The following is a 17371-nucleotide window of genomic DNA, read 5'->3' as shown; positions in this document are numbered from 1 at the left end:
CCAGTACAGAGGGCATTGGATACCTCAGATTGGTTTTGTTTCTTTAATACCTTCCCACAGTCATGTCTTGCCTAGCATCAACACTTAAGACAGAAGCAAACCCCTAAGGATTATTCATTGCAGGCTCTTTTTGGATGGTTCTGAACCACAACCTTGAGTGATTACGTGATTGTATCATCAAAATTGTGTTATTATAATTGCCATTCATGGCCAATCAATGTAAACTTGGTCTTCTTTTCTGCAGGTTGAAAATGGTCTCCGGGATGATCTTGGCCATGCTGTCTGGCCCACTGTTTTGGGTGGCACTTGGATGGACTTCAGCATTTGCTTATAGTCCACGGACCCCTGACCGAGTCTCAGAAACAGATATCCAGAGGCTGCTCCATGGTGTTATGGAGCAGCTGGGCATTGCTAGGCCACGGGTGGAATATCCAGCTCACCAAGCCATGAATCTTGTTGGCCCACAAAGCATTGAAGGTATTTACTGTTTCTGTTGGTTTAAAGTTTCCATTAGCATTTAGGATAATATATGCATTTTTAAGAGACTCTACTTCCTCTTTCTGTTTTCCTTTTCTTATTATTTTACAAACTGGTTAAATATATATATATATACACACATACATACACACACACACATCCAGGCACACACTCACAGGAGAATAGAAGTCCTGCGAGAGCAGGAATCTTATTACCTAATTCACAACTGCTGTGGTCCTAGCTTAGCAGAAAGACTGGTACATAGTAGGTGCTTAATTAATATTTGTTGAATGTATGAAAAAGTCTCTAAGGTTATACCCTTTTTAAAAATTTTTCTGTTTAAATTTGCTGGAGAGCACATGCACTTTCCAGAGAGAGACAAAAGCACCTCCCATGAGCCATGGTCATGCTACAATTCCTTCTTTTCCATTTCTCCCTCCTTTTGAGATTTTGGGCACTCACACACATAAGCCGGACATGATTTTCAAGTCACCAGGTCCAGGACTTGAACCATGCAATTAGTCAGGTGCACTCCAACTGCCTTAACCACCAGGCCTCTGGCTGACTCTAGTGTTATTCCTAAAGAAAGATTAGAACCAAGACCTGACTTTTCTCTCACTGCTGATCTTGGAGAAATTGTGTCCCCAGATAGCTGCCTCTTTGAATCAATACCATCCAACACTTATAAAAAAGCCTCAAAATTCAGGACCTACAGAATCCGGTTTGATTTTTTATGGAATACACCCAATAGGAGCCAAAAGAGATACTAACATTAGAAGTTTATTTTAAAAAAAGGTTAAATATTTACAAATACCGTGCTTGCTTCAGCATTTACTAAAGGCATACACATATACTAAAATATGAACGATTCAGAGAAGATCAGCATGGCCCCTGTGCAAGGATGACATGCAAACTCATAGCGTTCCATATCTTTGGTACTGGTGTTGGTGCAGACAGCCCTTCGTCACGGGAACCAGGACCTAGCTGGAAAGGGGGCTGCTCCCTTGCCCAACACGGAACACACGTTCATGGGAAAACTCGGTGCTAAGCCATTTGCAAAAGACCTCCTTCTGGGTCAGGGTTTCTTAAGCCGCAGAATATCTCATTCATTGCAGCCTATTGAGTCAGCCCTCAATACAAGGGTTTGTTTAAAAAAAAAAAAGAATTACAAATACAGCAAATGATAATTAAATTACTTTAGGATGGCAAGACCATTTTTCCCTTGAAATTTTCTACGTTTCTAGCAATATGGTAATACTTTTATTAGAAAGTGGTAGTTTGGTTTTGTATAACACAATGATTTATAAAGAGAATTTGAATCTAGTCCCTAAACTGGTCATTCAGCATCAATTTGTATTTTACTTATATTCTTTTTGTAAGTTGCCTGAGGGTATATGTACTTGCCAGAGACAAAGAGACAGAGAGAGAGAGAGGGAGAGGGAGAAGAAAGCAGCCCAATGGGGTGTGGTCACGCTGTAATCCCTTCTCCATTTCCTCCTGTTAGGATTTTGGGCATTTATGCTCAACATGTTTTTCAAGCCAGCAGGGCTGGGATTTGAACTATAGTCAGTCATGTAGAATCTAGCTCCCTTAACTATTGGGCTAAGGGACTGGCCTGATTAGTACCTTATTTCTTGTGTCGATCCTCTCTGATTCTGAATGACGTCCTTCTCCACGGAGATGGAAACCTAAAGACAGTAACGTCATTAATTGAGGTTAAATGCAAGGGGGTGTTTCTTAAACTGAGGTTAAATGCATGGTTCCAGTGTTTGCCCACAGGAATGGGTGCTCAGGAGAAATGTGAATTCTCTCAAAACACACCCCCCCCAAATGCTATTCCCTATGGACTGCTTTTGCATAATTTTGCCTTTGTCTGTGGTTCCCTAAAAATGCTACCCCAGAGTTCTGTGAATGCCATGAGTACTGTTGATAAATGATTATGACATCTGTCTTATTACCCATAGTTTTAAGTCACTGAATAAAACCGTGAGATTGTCATCCATTTAAGGTGACATTTGATTTCAAGAGTAGATCAATACAAATGATAGGAATCACTAAGCATGCAAACTTAGCATAGTGCCTGAATCGGAATAAATCAGGGCTTTCCACTATCCCTTTTGGGGAAAACATAAATCCTTTTCAGCACCTGCCACCTTTTCTTCAAGCACATCTATCTATTTCAGACCAGCTCTTTGAAACAGTAAATAGCTGCCCTTTTAACACAGGAAGAGCTTGTTTAGTCACCTAGCGGTTGTCATGGAGAAGGCACTCGGAGTTTCCATTAATAGCTGAGACCGAACCAGCTGTGCTAGAGAGAAATAGTCACTCCCAGGGCTTCCAAAGCCTGTGTTTATGCAGAACTTCATGGTAGTCCTCCATCTCCGAGTAGTTAGTGCCCACTGTAGGTGGTATATAGAGAAGAGGAAAGGGATGGAAGAAACAAGTTAAAATATGGTTCGGGACTTCTCGCTTGGTAGTTAAGCAGAAATCTTCAAGAGTTGAGTTAGCTGTGTGATATGCGGAGGGGGGAATTGAGGCAGAGAGGACAGCAAGCACAGATGCTGTGAGCTGGGAGCAAGCTCGGTGCAGCTGAAGCCTAAAGATGTGAGGAGAGAAGGAGATGAGAGAGAGGCCATAGCAGGAAGGGGAGGTAGGAGGTTGGGTGTGTGGGGACCGAGTGCATAGGGGTTTTTATTTTTTGTTTGTAAGCCAGAGGGTGTGCACTTGCCAGAGAGAGAGAAAGAGGGAGAAAGCATTCCCCAAGGAGGCATGGCCACACTACAATCTCTTCTCCATTCTGCATCCTGTCAGGATTTTGGACACATGCACCTGCCATATTTTTCTTTTTCATTTCTTAAAAAGTATGCTATAAGGTGCATGTACTCACCAGAAACATGCATGCACACACACACACACACACACACACACGGAGAATGAGAAAGCATCCCCTGGGGGAGATGACCATGGCACAATCCCTTCTCCTTCTGGGATTTTGGATACACATGCACACATGCCTCGTGTGTTTTTCAAACTGCTGGATCCAGGAAGTGAACTGTGCAGTTAGCCATGTAGATTCTGGCTTTTTTAACCACAGGCTGTGGGACCAGCCCAAAGCATAGGGTCTTTAGTCCTATGAGGCTTTGACTTTTCTCTGAGTATAAATCTGAAACCACCAGAGGCTTTGGGTAGAGTTCTATGGCCAGACTATTTTTTTTTTTTTCCCAGGGCTCGACTCACGGTCAACCACATGGGAGTCCAGTGACGTGGGCATTACGTCAACTGCTGGTCCCGCCAGGTTACTTTTTTTTTTTTTTGAGAGGTTTTTGCTATAGGGTGCATGTGCTCACCAGACAGACAGACAGAGAGACAGAAAGCGAGAAATCACCTCCTAGGGGGGACAGGATCTTGACAATCTCTTTTCCTCCATTCTCCTCTCAGGATCTTGGGCACGCACGCACACGCGCCTGGCCTGAGTTTTAAGCCACTGGATCTGGGACGTGAACTGCGGTCGACTACGTGGGAGTCCAGCGACATAGCCATTACGCTAACTACTGGTCCCTGCCAGATTACTTTTTAAAATGGGCACTGAGTGCCGTGTAAAAATTATATCTGAGGGAAGGAGGAGCGGAATCAGGGAGGTTAGTTAGAAGGCTACTCTAATGATCCAGGTGAGCTGTAGTAGCATGTTATCATAGAAGTGATGAGATGTGATCAGATTTTTTATATATTTTACAGTTAAAGTTGATAGAATTTACTGGAGGATTAAAGGTAGGAGTGTAAAAAATGAGAAGAGTCAGTGGGAGTCAGGTGATGGCGAGGCAGTCCATTTGATACTCTGTAAGGCTGACCCACAGGGAAAGGTTCTGGGTTCACATCCAGAGACCTGTCTGAGTGCTCAGGCACCTTGTGTTCCCGTAATCTGGAATTGGCTGGGGCTGGGGGGTTAATCGCAGCATTGAGATCCTGTTGAAGGTGCTCTCTCTTTCTCCCTCTCACTTAAGGAAGACATGAATAAATAAACTTAACATAAAAGAAGACTAACCAAAATGTTTGCCTTTTTGGCCTGAGTAACTGGAAGATAGTATGAATTTCTGAAGTTTTCTCCTAACTCAGCTTCTGCTTCTACCCTTGGACCCTTCCCAGTTGTTCTTCACAAGAAAGACAGAGTTAAGTGTTAAACATTTAAATCAGAGGACCAGTAGTTGGCCTAATGGCTATGTTGCTGGACTCTCACATAGTTGACCGTGGTTTGAGTCCTGGACCCGGTGGCTTAAACTCACACTGGGCGCTTGTGTGTGTGTACCCAAAATCCTGAGAGGAGAATGGAGGAAAAGGGATTGTGGTGTGACCATCCCCCCTGTGGGGTGATTTCTTGCTTTCTGTCTCTCTGTCTCTCTCTTTCTGGCGAGTATACACATGCTCCATAGCAAAAACCTCTCAAAAAAAAAAAAAAAAAAAAAGGAATCGGGGTCTTCCCATTGCACACTGAAATAGCCCTTGTTGCCTTCCCTACCAGAAACCATGTCTCCTGCGCCCTCCCCCTTGCTCTGTTCCACCCCGTGGTGGTTCGTCACTCTGGTGGTCCGTCACTCTGGTCTCCCACTTGGGCAGGCTGCTATTTCCCTCCTAGTGTAACCCATCCTCCTGTTCAGGCCTGGGCTCTAAAGTCACCTTCTCAGAAACCTGGTGGCTACCTGTTCTGTCCAAGTAGACCCCCATTCTCTCTCACAGTGCCCTTTGGTGGTTTTTAGCTCCATACCATTTTGTGGTACTATCGATGTTCAGTTACTTGCTTGCTGTCTCTCTCCCCACTGGAACGTGAGCTCCGTGAGGCTGGATCTGTTTTATTCATGGTATATACCTAGACCATAGCAAGCACTCAGGAAGCATTTGAGGAGTGAGTGTACAATGTCATGGGGAAATAAGTGCATCTGGTGGCAGTAAGTATGTGAATCCTCATTTGATCTGTCAAGACTTTTTCCATTTCAGTTCTATATTTTTTAAAAAATCTACCTAAAAGTTCTCTTCATGATCTCAGGGATACGTGCTCCGCAAAGACGCCTGTTGACCTAGAATTGACTGTGACTGTGGCTAAAGTGGTCAAGGTCTATGCCAGTTGTACCTTGTGTATCAAAAACAGGAAGGATGCTAGAGACTGTAAGCGGGGAGGTGGAAAGGGGGTGGTGGAGGGTGGGAGTGAGGTGCAAGGCAAGGAAATATTTGACAGATGGAAAAATGTGAAGTTCTCTGATGAAAAATATACATAATAATTGTATACATCATGATGGGACTTTATGTAAAATATGAAATTAATCTGACAATTTTTTAAAAATAAGAAAATTGGAGCCAGCAGGTGGTGTGGTGGTTAAGGTGCTGGACTCCCACATGGAAGACTGTGGTTCAAGTCCCAGACCCTGTGACTTGAAAATCATACCTTGCACGTGTGCATATATTCCCAAAATCTCAAGAAGAGAGTGGAGGAGCAGGGATTTTGTCGTGGCCATCCTTCCTGGGGCATGATTTCTCACTTTTCCTCTCACTGTCTCTCCTGTTATTCTCTGGCCAGCATACACACCCTGTGGCTGAAACCTTAGGGGGCTGTGGGGGAGGGGGCAAGGAGGAAGCAAGAGGGACTCCTTAGAGTTCCGCAACTAGCCACCAGAGGGCCCACTAGGCTAGAAGGTTAATGTAGAAGATTCCTGAAATCTGGAAGCCAGGCTCCTGGTTGTTAATAGCTCTCAGTGGTCACTGGTGAGGAAACATTTGCCAAAACATTCAGAGAGGATTGGGGGTTATGTTTTACTTCTCTATGGGCACCTTTAAAGTCGTGTGATGAGCCAGCTGAATGCTGTGTACTGCTCTGCAGACTGGAACCGCATGGGAGGCCCTGTTTCCCTGGAGTCTCTAGTTTGCACATGTCATCCCAGGGACTTGGGGTGGCTGAGGCATGAGGATCCTGAGTTGCAGGTTGGGCTGGGCAACATGATGTGACCCTCTTTGAAAGAAAAAGAGCTAGGCAGTCATTGTGGCATGCTCCAGTGGTCCCAACGGCAAAGCTGAGGCAAGAAGGTCATGATGGAAAGACCCTGTCTTGAAAAAACTTAAGAAAGAACGAAACAACAAGAAAAGCACATCTTGGTAAGAAGAATCTTTTAAATTCTTAGTTGAAAGCAAAACCAAAGCACAAAGACAAACAGGGACCTACATGGTGTTATGTGAAGAAAAGAGCATGTCCTGTGGTGGCAAGCAGAATGGGCCTGGGTTCTGGCCGTTCTCTTTACTTGCTGTGTGTGAGTTTGGTGGCTTTTCTGAGCCAAACTTACTGTTCTCATGCATGAAGTGGGGCTTCCAGCCCACCGCCACACACAGTTGTAGGTGCTGTTAGTCACTGACTCATGGGCCTGCCTCCTCTCACTTCGTGGATTACCAACAGCATGTTTTCAGTTTTTAATAGTTTGCCCCAATCTTATTTTCGATTATGCACGCGGTTAAGTTTGGATATGCTTCAGTGCATGTCGTGTTTCAGCAGTGTCCATCCTCTCCAGCTCAAGGTTGCCCACTAGCCCCTAGGACATAGCTAAATGGTTCCTGTTGTTTTATTATCAAGTGGTTATGTTAGAAACAAATAAAGCCACCAGCTGTCCAAGGGATTTATTCAGAAAACCATTTGCTGTGGGATGGGGACTCTTGGGAGTCAGGTCAGGCCCTGCCAGCTGACAGTGATGTTTGGCCTTGGATGAATCCAACCAGAAAATGTGCTTTGGTTTTCGGAATGTCTGCAGCCTCAGGAAAAAAGATGGACTCCTCAGTGCCAGCTGTTCATTTGCCCAACGAGTCTAGGCCACCAGACAGCTAGTGTTGTAATAACAAGAGATATTGAACCATTAAGACAGAAATCTATAAATATTAGCATCTGATGATTCTGAATAATAATTTTAACCTAGATTACCAAACATAAAACACCCAAGTTCTTTTTATAACACTGAATTTTGGACTTCTTTTATCTCAAAATAAAGAGAACCAAGTTTTTTGTTTTCTCTTTTTTCTTTTTAAGAACTTTGCCATAGAGCGCATATGCTCACCAGAGAAACAGAGGGGGGAAGTGAGAAATTATCTCCTGGGGGGATGGCCACCCTTCAATCCTTTCTACTCCATCCTCTTCCTGGGATTTTGGACACACATGTTCCCCTCATGACTTTCAAGTCACCAGGTCCAGGACTCGAACTGCTGTCAACCATGTGGGAGTCCAGCACCTTAACCACTACACCACCTGCTGGCCTCAATACATTTCATGTAGAGGAAGAGTTCTTTGTGAAGTCCACCCAAAGAGGCAGATTCTGGGGAGCCTCTATTTGGTCAACTTTCACCTCTCTAAGGAACTGCAGTGCCTCAGTTTGCCACAGAGTGGCAGCAGTTGCTTCCTGTTGGAAGGCTGGAAAAAAGAGAAGTAACATAGAGTAAGGGGACCTCACTGAGTTTTTGGCTATCTCTCTACAGTTGACAGAGTGGGGCTGACTCTTTTTTTTTTTTCAATTTATTTATTTTTATTTATGATAGAGAGCACATGTGCACACGAGAGAGAGAGAGAAAACCACCCTCAACAGAGTGTCATCATGCAGTGATTCCCTTTCCAGGATCATGGACAAGCACATACACACACACCTGGAGTGTTTTCCTGGCAACCCAATCATCCGAACCTGTAATTGGCCATGTGGCTTCTAGCTCTGCCATTCAGTTTGCTAATAACTGTGTCACCAAGCTGGGCCAGACTGATTTGACTCAGTGTTCTAACTAAAATCTGTTTCTATGTTATCCCCATTTTGGGGAACCAGTGAGAACATTGGGCTTGTGGGCTATCTTTGTGTGGACTGGGGCCTCTAGTTTGGTCTATGTTCATTGGGGTTACCATGGGCCCACCCTGAACTGAACTCTGTAAAGTCCCTGGAGGATTTTCAGTTTTCTGTACTGAGCAATTGTATGGGTATTAATCAGAAATGAAAAAGAAATAGGCCATCCAGCTCCTATTGTCTAAGGAAAATGCTTGTAATCCACAGAAGGACAACACTGTGCTTTTGATGACCTCTTTCTAGATTCTGGAACTCACATGGTCTTCATGCACAGTATCCTGTTTACCTTTTTTTAATAGTTTGCTCTGATCTTATTTCTGATTATGCATGCAGTTATCACTTCCTTGAGACAGGAAGGCAAATATTCCTTGGCACATTTTATACATTGGAAAAAGAAGCACAGAGAAGTGACTTATCTAAGGATATAGTTTGTTTGGCCTGCTCCGGGTGCTATGACAAAAATACCATGGGTTGAGTGGCTTAACAACAACCGTCTATTTCTCACAGTTCTGGAGGCAGGGAAGTCCAGATCAAGATGCTGCAGATGTGGCATCTAATTCATAGATGACTGTGTTCTTTTTGTATCCTCACAAAGCAGAAGGTGTTAGAGAACTCTCTGGGGCCTCTTTTATTACCATTATGTTGGGGGTTAGCCTTCAACATGTAAATTTTGAAGGGAACACAAACATTTGTTGGTGAGTTCAGAGCCTGAGAGACCTTGATGTTCTCTTCTCTTCTGTCTAGCACATCATGCTATTTCTTAGTCTAGTGGGTTATAGGTATAGATGCAGATAGGATTGAACTTAGTCCAAATTGTGAAATAGGTTTGGGGTTTTTGCTATTTATATTTTTAGAGAGGTTTTTTTTTTTTTTTTTTTTTTTTTTGCTATGGGGTATGTGTATCTATCAGGTTTGCTATAGGGCATGTGTACTCATCAGAGAGACAGAGAGATACAGAGAGACAGAAAGCAAGAAGTCACCCCCTCATACCTCCAGGGAGGATGGCCATGCCACAATCCTTTCTTCTCCATTCTTCTCTCGAGATTTTGGGCATCCATGCAGACACATCCAGCATGAGTTTCAAGCTGCCGGGTCTAGGACACAAATCATGGTCTCCCATGTGAGAGTCTAGCACCTTAACCACGATGACACCTGGTGTCCCTGAAATGGGTTTATTTTTAAGGATGACCCTTGTTTTCTGGGTTTATTGCTTATACTTCTTTGTGTTCACTGCTCACAGACTCTGTGGATTGGCCTTTATGATGAGGAAGTACTTGCTTTCTTCACTAGACTGTAAGATTCACAAGAGCAGACACAATGTATGCCCTGTGGTTTGTATCTGCAGTGCCTAGGGCCAGGCAAATAACAGACACTAAATATTTGTTCAAATGACCTCACTGTACTTCCTTCCTTGGAACCACACTGGCCTTTGAGGTGCCCGCAAATGAGACTAGTGCTATTACCAGTCAAGACTGTCCAGTCCTCATGACCTGTAAGTACAAATGGGGCATTTGAACAGTAATAATGCAAAATTCAGTGACTTTTCCCACACTTGCTTGCTCACCTAAGACCTCAGCTCCCTACAAAGTACCCTTAATATTTCTGGATATCATAGAGCATTCCCCATGGATGTCCTGAGCATAAAGAATTGGCCCACTACTATGGGGGAGTTACTCATTTTCCCTTATACTCTTTTGTCCCTTTTAGCTAGGTGACACCAGATATCACTCTCTCACACTACAGCTAGGGGTGCCACAGAGCGGCGCGATATCAGGGTGTTCTATTGTAGTGACTATTGACTTGGAAGAGCAGGGTAGTGTGTAGTATGGTCTGAATGTCTGTGTCTCCCCAAATTCATATGTTGATACCTAATCCCCAATGCAGTAGTATTAAGAGGTGGAGACTTTGGGGGTGATTAGGTCAGGAGGGCTCCACCTTCATGAATAGGATTAATGCCCATGTGAAAAAGGTCTGAGGGAGCTTATTTGCCCCTTTACCACTACAGGACACATAAGAGGTGTCATCTTTGAGAAACAGGCCATCAACAGGCATAGAGGTCTAGAGCTTCCTAGCACCTTGGTCTAGGACTTGCTAGACTCTAGAACTGGGAGAAATGTTTTTCTGTTGCTTATAAATTACCCATTCAAAGGTATTATCACAGCAGCCTGAATGTACCACGATGGCATACTTGACAGTCTTAAATCCTAAAGATTTTAGGAAAAGAGAGCTTTACTTTTCCCCCTCATGCCCCAACTCCATCTTTCCATAGGGTTCACATGGGAGGTTGAACAGGGAGATAAATCTAAGCATTGGGCACCACAGAGATGAAAAATTTCTTCCTTTTCATTGACCACCAAGGCATTTTTTTTATCCTTTCCTTGAGGTTGCCAGTCAGATTCTTCTCTCTCTCTCTCTCTCTCTTTCTCTCTCTCCCTGTCTTCTCCTCTCTTTCCCCCATAGGGCATATGTACTCACCAGAGAGGAGAGAGACAGAGTGAAGAAAAGTGAGAAATCACCCTCCAATGTGGATGGCCATGCCACAATCCCTTCTCCATTCTCCACTTGGTATTTGGGGCAAGCATGTACACATCCCCAGCATAATTTTCAAGCCACTGAGTCCAGGACTTGAACCATGGCCAGTGATGTGGGAATCCAGCCACTTAATCACCATACCACCTCCTGGCCCTACCTCTCTCCTTTAATACAAGCTTTCTCCAGGAGGTTTCTCAGTTCTTCATGCAGATAGGCTTCTTGTCCTTCCAGACATATCTGTTCAGTACTGAGAGTGTTTAAACTGGGACCCTATTTCATGTCACCTGAGACATGCCATCTGGAAAAAGAACGAGACAACAAAAAGCATGCTGAGTCACCAGGGAAGCCACAAGGAACAATCTTCCATGGATAATTGACAAAGTGGATCATGCACATGTAGGAAATGGAGCAGTGGTTACTACATTTTATGTAATATCTATGGTTTGCAAAAATATTTTTCTGTATTTTGTCACATTTGAGACAACCTTTATAAAGGTTAAAAAAGTTTAAAGTTGCCCACAATCACACAGCTTGAGCTTTACAAGTTGATTGGTGAGGCAGCGTGTCAGGTTTGAAGGCATCTCTCCAGCCAGCTGTCTTTTATCCCCGTAGACTTGTATAATCCTGTCATATTTAGCTGAGAAACTATAATGATGCTGGGAGTCGTGGTAAACCACATGCGGATTTGGGTGGATGGTGTTTCACGGACATGAAGCTTTGGGAAGTAAATTTTCTGACAAACTGCCCTCATGGAACAAATTGGTGCAAATACCTTGGGCACCACAATTTGTAACGAAAGCTATTAAAGCAGGCTGGAAGGGTTTAGCCAACCACAGTTTGGCACTGCAATTAAAATCGAGCATGTACTTTTGACCATGTGTGCCATGTGATTTTTAGAAGAAGGGGCATGTGGTGTGGAGGGTGGGAGACAACGGCTGGGAGGAGGCTGGTCTTGTATATGATAGCAGAAAGAGCACTGAGGCAAGAAATCCGGTATTCTAGTCCTGGCTCAGACTAGCTGAGTGGTGGTGCTGAGGAAGTTCCTGAAATCTACAATCACACAGCCTGAGCTTACAAGTTAGTTGACAAGCCGGCTGTGTTAGGTTTGAGTGCATCTCTCCGAGCTGTCCTGTATCCCTGTAGACGGTCCATCTCACAGGGTTGATAAGGCAGTCAAAACAAATAGTGTAGACAAAAGCATTTTGGAAAACATAAAAGATTAGACAAATGTGAAACATCGTTCTCATGATGGTTACTTCTCTCATCCTATCACCACACATATTTCCAGGTATAAATGGCTTCAGGATTGAAAAGTGGTCAAAATGGTTATGTCTTTTCATCGTATGTTTTCTGTTCTTTGCGTCCTAAATTTAGCTTGGGAAAACTGCCCTAGAAGTTGCAAATTAAACTTTGGAAGAATCAAGATTTCTGCCTAGCTTTAAGTGTTTTGCTCTCTATTAGTGTTAACTTTAACAGTGACTAAAAAGAAGATTAATGCTTTCTGAAAGTTCTGGTAACTATTACTTTTCCATACTCAAAACTTACCCTGATGCTCTTCTGATGGTATAAATATTGTATTCTGCCATGAAATTAGTTATAGAAGAAGATGTAAAGTCAGGAAGACTCATCAGTTGCCATACCAAGAGGGAAGCTTGCCGTGTAGACATAAGAGATGCCAGTGTAGAAACGTGTGCAGATGGATTGAAAGCTTACTCTCCTTGGTTTGAGAGGAAGCTGTCCATGTAGTGACATTTCTGGCAGCCTATGATGCATAGATTTCCCTGATAGGCTCCTACACAGCCTATCAAAATACCATCTAACACGTTTCCACTTTTGTATACTCAACAAGTAATTTCCAAGTGCCTATGTGTTGGAACTTTGGCCTTGACATGTTTCAAAATCAATAAAGGCACATCTAATTTATTTATGTAGATATTTATAGAATACATAAGAATCAGTTCTTGTCTTCTTTTAACCTTTTAGTAAAGGTTAAACTTTGACCAGAGAAACTGAAGTGTTTTATAGAAAATAAGAAATAGAGTAGGATTAGATTGCTTTTTCTCTTAGCTTTCCATTTCCTAGCAGAATTTTTCATCAGTGATTCAGTCTATAGGCATCCAGAGTTGTAAGATGACGAACTACAAGAAAGACTGAGGATAATGAAGTGTGTTTTCTCACAATGCCTCCCTCCAAGGAGGTGGACTGGCTATGTGGGTGAAGTACAAACTGATATCCAAGAAATTGCAAAGAGGAGTATCAGGGCATGTTCATAGTCTCTTGTGAGTTACAATCTTTATTGAAGGAACTTGAAGTCTAGGTGAGGGTAAGTGACACTAAAAATTAAAATGCTCATCTGCAACAATTGATAGAAGCTGAGATGTCAGTATGGGATCTGTCATCACTAAAATTGTGTAGTGGTTAAGGGATCCAGATCCCACATGGCTGACCTCAGTTTGAATGAAAAAACATGCTGGGCAAGAAATAGAAAGAGCACCAGGGAGACTCTGCAATCCCAAAGATAGAAGGATCAGCAGGCAGGCCCAAGCCAAGCCTCTCAGCTTGAGCTCATCAGCTCAAGCCAAGCCTGCTGTGGTGGAGAGCAGCTCTCCAATCTTCAAGAACCAACACCTCGTTCCCACAATCCCAACAACAGAAAGAGCAACAGGGAGACCCTGCAACTGCAGAGATAGAAGGTTGAAGTGCTGACAGTGTTCTGCCCTTCATCCCCCAGTACCAACAGACAGACCCTAGCCAAGCCACTTGCTTTGAGATCATCAGCAGGGACCCTGTCCAGTCTACTGCAGGGGATGACATGCTCTCTGTCCATGCAACATGAGCGCACCATGAGAAATAGTCTACCTTACACTCTAACGGTCCGCTCAGTCTCCATCCACATTGGGAGCAGTTAGGTTTGGGTATACAAGAACCAACCACCCGAAAATAGGAGACTCTGGAGGAATTCCTTCCCCATAACTCCCTTAGCAATAATAGGAGAGAAACTTACCTCTGAAAACCTGAATTTGAAACTCCTACTGTGGATTTGACACTCCCACCTGCAGTAGAAAAGGGAAACTGGCACAGAACTTATACATATCATAGAGAAGTGCAGGAGCATGTAATTACAGAAACATATTACAAAGAAGTAGGAAGAAGTGAGTACATCAGCAGATGACGAAAAATCATAATGGAACCCTGAGACATAGGGGAAAATCAGGAAATATCTCTCCCTCAAAGGATCATCACTCCTCACCAATAATGGATAAAAACAAGAGATCACAGAAATGTCAGGAAAAGAATTCACAATATTCATGGTAACAAAACTCAAGAAGGCTAGCAGGTGGTGTAGTGGTTAAGGCACTGGACTCTCACATGGATGACAGTGGTTTGAGTCCTGTACCTGGTAACTTAAAACTCACATCAGGCACATGCCTTTGTGTTCCCAAAATCCCAAGAGGAGAATGGAGAAAGGGTTTGTAGTGTGGCCACCCCCACACCCCTAGGGGCTGACTTCTCACTTTTTCTCTACCTCCTTTCTCTGTGTCTCTGATGAGTGCACACACCCTGTAGCAAAAATCTCTCAACAAAACAAAAGAAAAAAACAAATCAGCAAGATGTAAGAGAAAACAGACAACCAACTCCAGGAAATGAGAACATCCTTCCCTAGCTTGAAGGATGAACTCCATAAAGAAATAGACACACTAAAAAAAGAGTCAAACAGAATTTCTGGAAATAAAGAATATGATGTGGGAAATCAATATCTCCCTTGAAAGTATCAACAGCAGATTAGACCATGCAGAAAAAAGAATCTCTGACCTTGAAGACAAAACTACTGATTTAGTCCAAGCAACTGAAAAGAATAGAAAAATGACATTAAAAATGAGTACAATATACAGGAAATCCTAGACACCATTAAATGGCTGAATATCTACATAATAGGTATTCCAGACGGTGAAGAGACAGGTAAAGGCATAGTCCAATTGGTAAAAATCAAAGACAAAGACAATATTCTAAAAATGGCAAAAGGAAACCTCTAAGTTACTTACAAAAGATATTCTATTAGACTAATATTGGATCTCTCAACCAAAACAATTCAGGCAAGGAAAGAATGGGAAGACATATTTAAAACTCGGGAAGAAAAGTGGGTTTGGCCAAGAGTGCTATGCCCCCCAGCAAGATTATCCTTCAAACAGGTAGAAGAAGTAAAATCCTTCTCAGATAAACAAATGCTGAAAAAATTCATCAAAATGAAATAGACTCTTCAGGAAATATTAGGTTTTCAGAAAAGTCATGATGCACTTTTGCATGGAAAAACAGAAAAATATGTTATGACAGTTCTAACAACTCAATACTTAAGGGACTGCTAACAGGAAAGCTTAAGGGAGACAAATAGAACTAAGTGAACACAAAACAACTAGGAAAAATAAAGAATAAGCCTGCACATTGATAATGACATTGAATGCCGGGACTTAAATGCAGATTCAACTATTTTACACAGGAGCAGGTTTAAATACAAATTCACCAATTCTTTGATAGATAGTTGACTCCACAGATTTCAGTTTACATATTTATTATATTATAATTACTCATTGTATGAAACTAGATAATAGAGGAAAAGTCTAGAATGTTATAAGTGGATGAGTCTGTCTTTGGAATGAATTTTAAAAACCAAGAACTTCGTAAAGCCTATAAATCACCAAAACACTGCCTTCACTATGTCTTCGCTTTTAAACATCTCTTTCCAATTTTATTTCATTTTTGCTTTTTCAAGGACTTCTTTCTTTATGCACAGTATCGTACTATGGTCTTACAAGAATTCATAGTGTATGACTAAAAGTGTTCTTTTCTGTCTCTTCCTAATGAGGTATTGTTATGTACAATTTACCTTTCTTTAATTGGACCAGTGATTAATACCCGCAGATTTTTTTCAGATTATAAACTCTTATCTCCCACAGTCCTCTACATGGAAATGACAAATTCTTCTTTTATTGGCTATGTTAAGAATATCTTTGTTAATTTATGAGATCATTTGTTGCCTGATTTTTAATTAGTATGTTTTTCTTTAAAACTGTATCTCACAGTAAAGAACATCATAGATGGGACCAGCAGATGGTGTAATGGCTACATCGCTGGACTCCCATATAGTCGACCACAGTTCTAGTCCCATACCTGGCACCTTAAACTCACACTGGGCGTGTGTGCGTGCGTGCCCAAGATCCCAAGAGGAGAGTGGAGGAGAAGGGACTGCGGCATGGCCATCCCCCCTGGGGGGTGATTTCTCGCTTTCTGTCTCTCTGTCCCTCTCTATCTTTCTGGCAAGCACTCACACCCTGTAGCAAAAACCTCTCCCCCCCAACCCCCCCAAAAAAAAGAAGAAGAAAAAGAACATCATAGACAATTCACCCATTCAGAATAACCATTGGAGAAGGTTTTGAAGGTTTACAACATAATATAATGTTACATGTTGAAGGTGATAAATATGTTTATATCCTTGATTTTTATTATACATTATATGCAAGCTTTTAAAGATCATTCTGTACCCTATAAAGATGTGTAATGATTATATGTAAATAACAAATTACAATAAATATTTAAAGAGAAGACAAATACATAAATAAATAAATGAAAGAAAGAAGAAAAAAAAGGAGAAAACATGGCAGGCAAGTGTGCATGTGTTTCCAAAATCATGACAAGATGTAGAAATGGAGAAAGGATTGTGGTGTGACCATGCCCCTTGAGGGGATGCTTTCTCCCCAAAGAAGGTGTCACAGATCAACTGAAGCTGAACTGGGCTTCTTTGGAAAGGGTTAGAATGTAAACCGTAATTTAGGTTCAGGCAGGAAGAAGTGAGGGTTGTGTCCAGGGTGCTTGAAGCGGTGCAGGGCTGCTTGACACATTTAAGGCCATCACCAAGTTTCTCTATTTACAAACTCTGGGCATGGTCTGTATTACTCAGGTTCATAAGCTCACCCGAGGCAGCTCCTGCCTCCCACAGCCTACCTGCTCTTTATCTGCAGTGTGTCCCTTAACTGCTCTCTCTCTCCTTGCAGATAAACAGGCTGCCTCAGATCTGGAGGTACTCTCAATGGCAGCAGCAGTGTTGGAGAGGTGCTGGGTGGAATAGTGGTTAGCTACTGCTCTTTGTGTTGTTCAGATACATGCAGACAGCCCCAGCACCACTGATTTCTCGGGGTGGAGGTGGGCATTTTTCACTTGGCATGAGTGGCTGTCAGAGAGATGATAAATGGAGCCAGCCTCCTGCAGTGCTCAGTTTATGCTGAATAATTGGTAACAGGCATCTTTTCTCGACAAGCTTCACCTTTCTGAAGTGGTTTTTTATGGGACACATTTGATCATAAGCTCCCAGAGGGTCAGACATCAGGCATAGATTGTCTTCAGTGCCCAGTGGGTGGTGGCACAGCAAGCAGCAGACGTCTTCTGCTAGCTTTTGGCCCGATCGAGACAGAGTGATACTTACCCAGGTCTGGGAGTGACCATGGTGATGGGCCCTTCCAGCA

General features: G+C 42.7%; 1 protein-coding gene and 1 non-coding gene across 3 annotated transcripts in view; both read left to right on the top strand.

The window, feature by feature from the left end:
• The window catches only part of SCG5 (secretogranin V), a 70110-nt gene that overhangs the window by 2720 nt on the left and 50019 nt on the right, over positions 1 to 17371 (top strand). For both annotated transcript variants that reach the window (XM_006141693.3, XM_006141692.3), the window contains exon 2: positions 245 to 477. In XM_006141693.3, coding sequence (XP_006141755.1) covers positions 252 to 477 — 226 coding nt within the window. In that variant the 5' untranslated portion in view covers positions 245 to 251. The remainder of the gene's footprint in view (positions 1 to 244; positions 478 to 17371) is intronic.
• Positions 1307 to 1411, top strand: LOC114004635 (U6 spliceosomal RNA). The gene has a single exon (XR_003546750.1). It is a non-coding gene; the product is annotated as a U6 spliceosomal RNA (small nuclear RNA).

This window comes from Tupaia chinensis, unplaced genomic scaffold (assembly GCF_000334495.1).
Source record: "Tupaia chinensis unplaced genomic scaffold, TupChi_1.0 Scaffold000062_1, whole genome shotgun sequence".
Taxonomy (NCBI): domain Eukaryota; kingdom Metazoa; phylum Chordata; class Mammalia; order Scandentia; family Tupaiidae; genus Tupaia; species Tupaia belangeri.
This window is presented reverse-complemented; position numbering and strand designations above follow the sequence as displayed.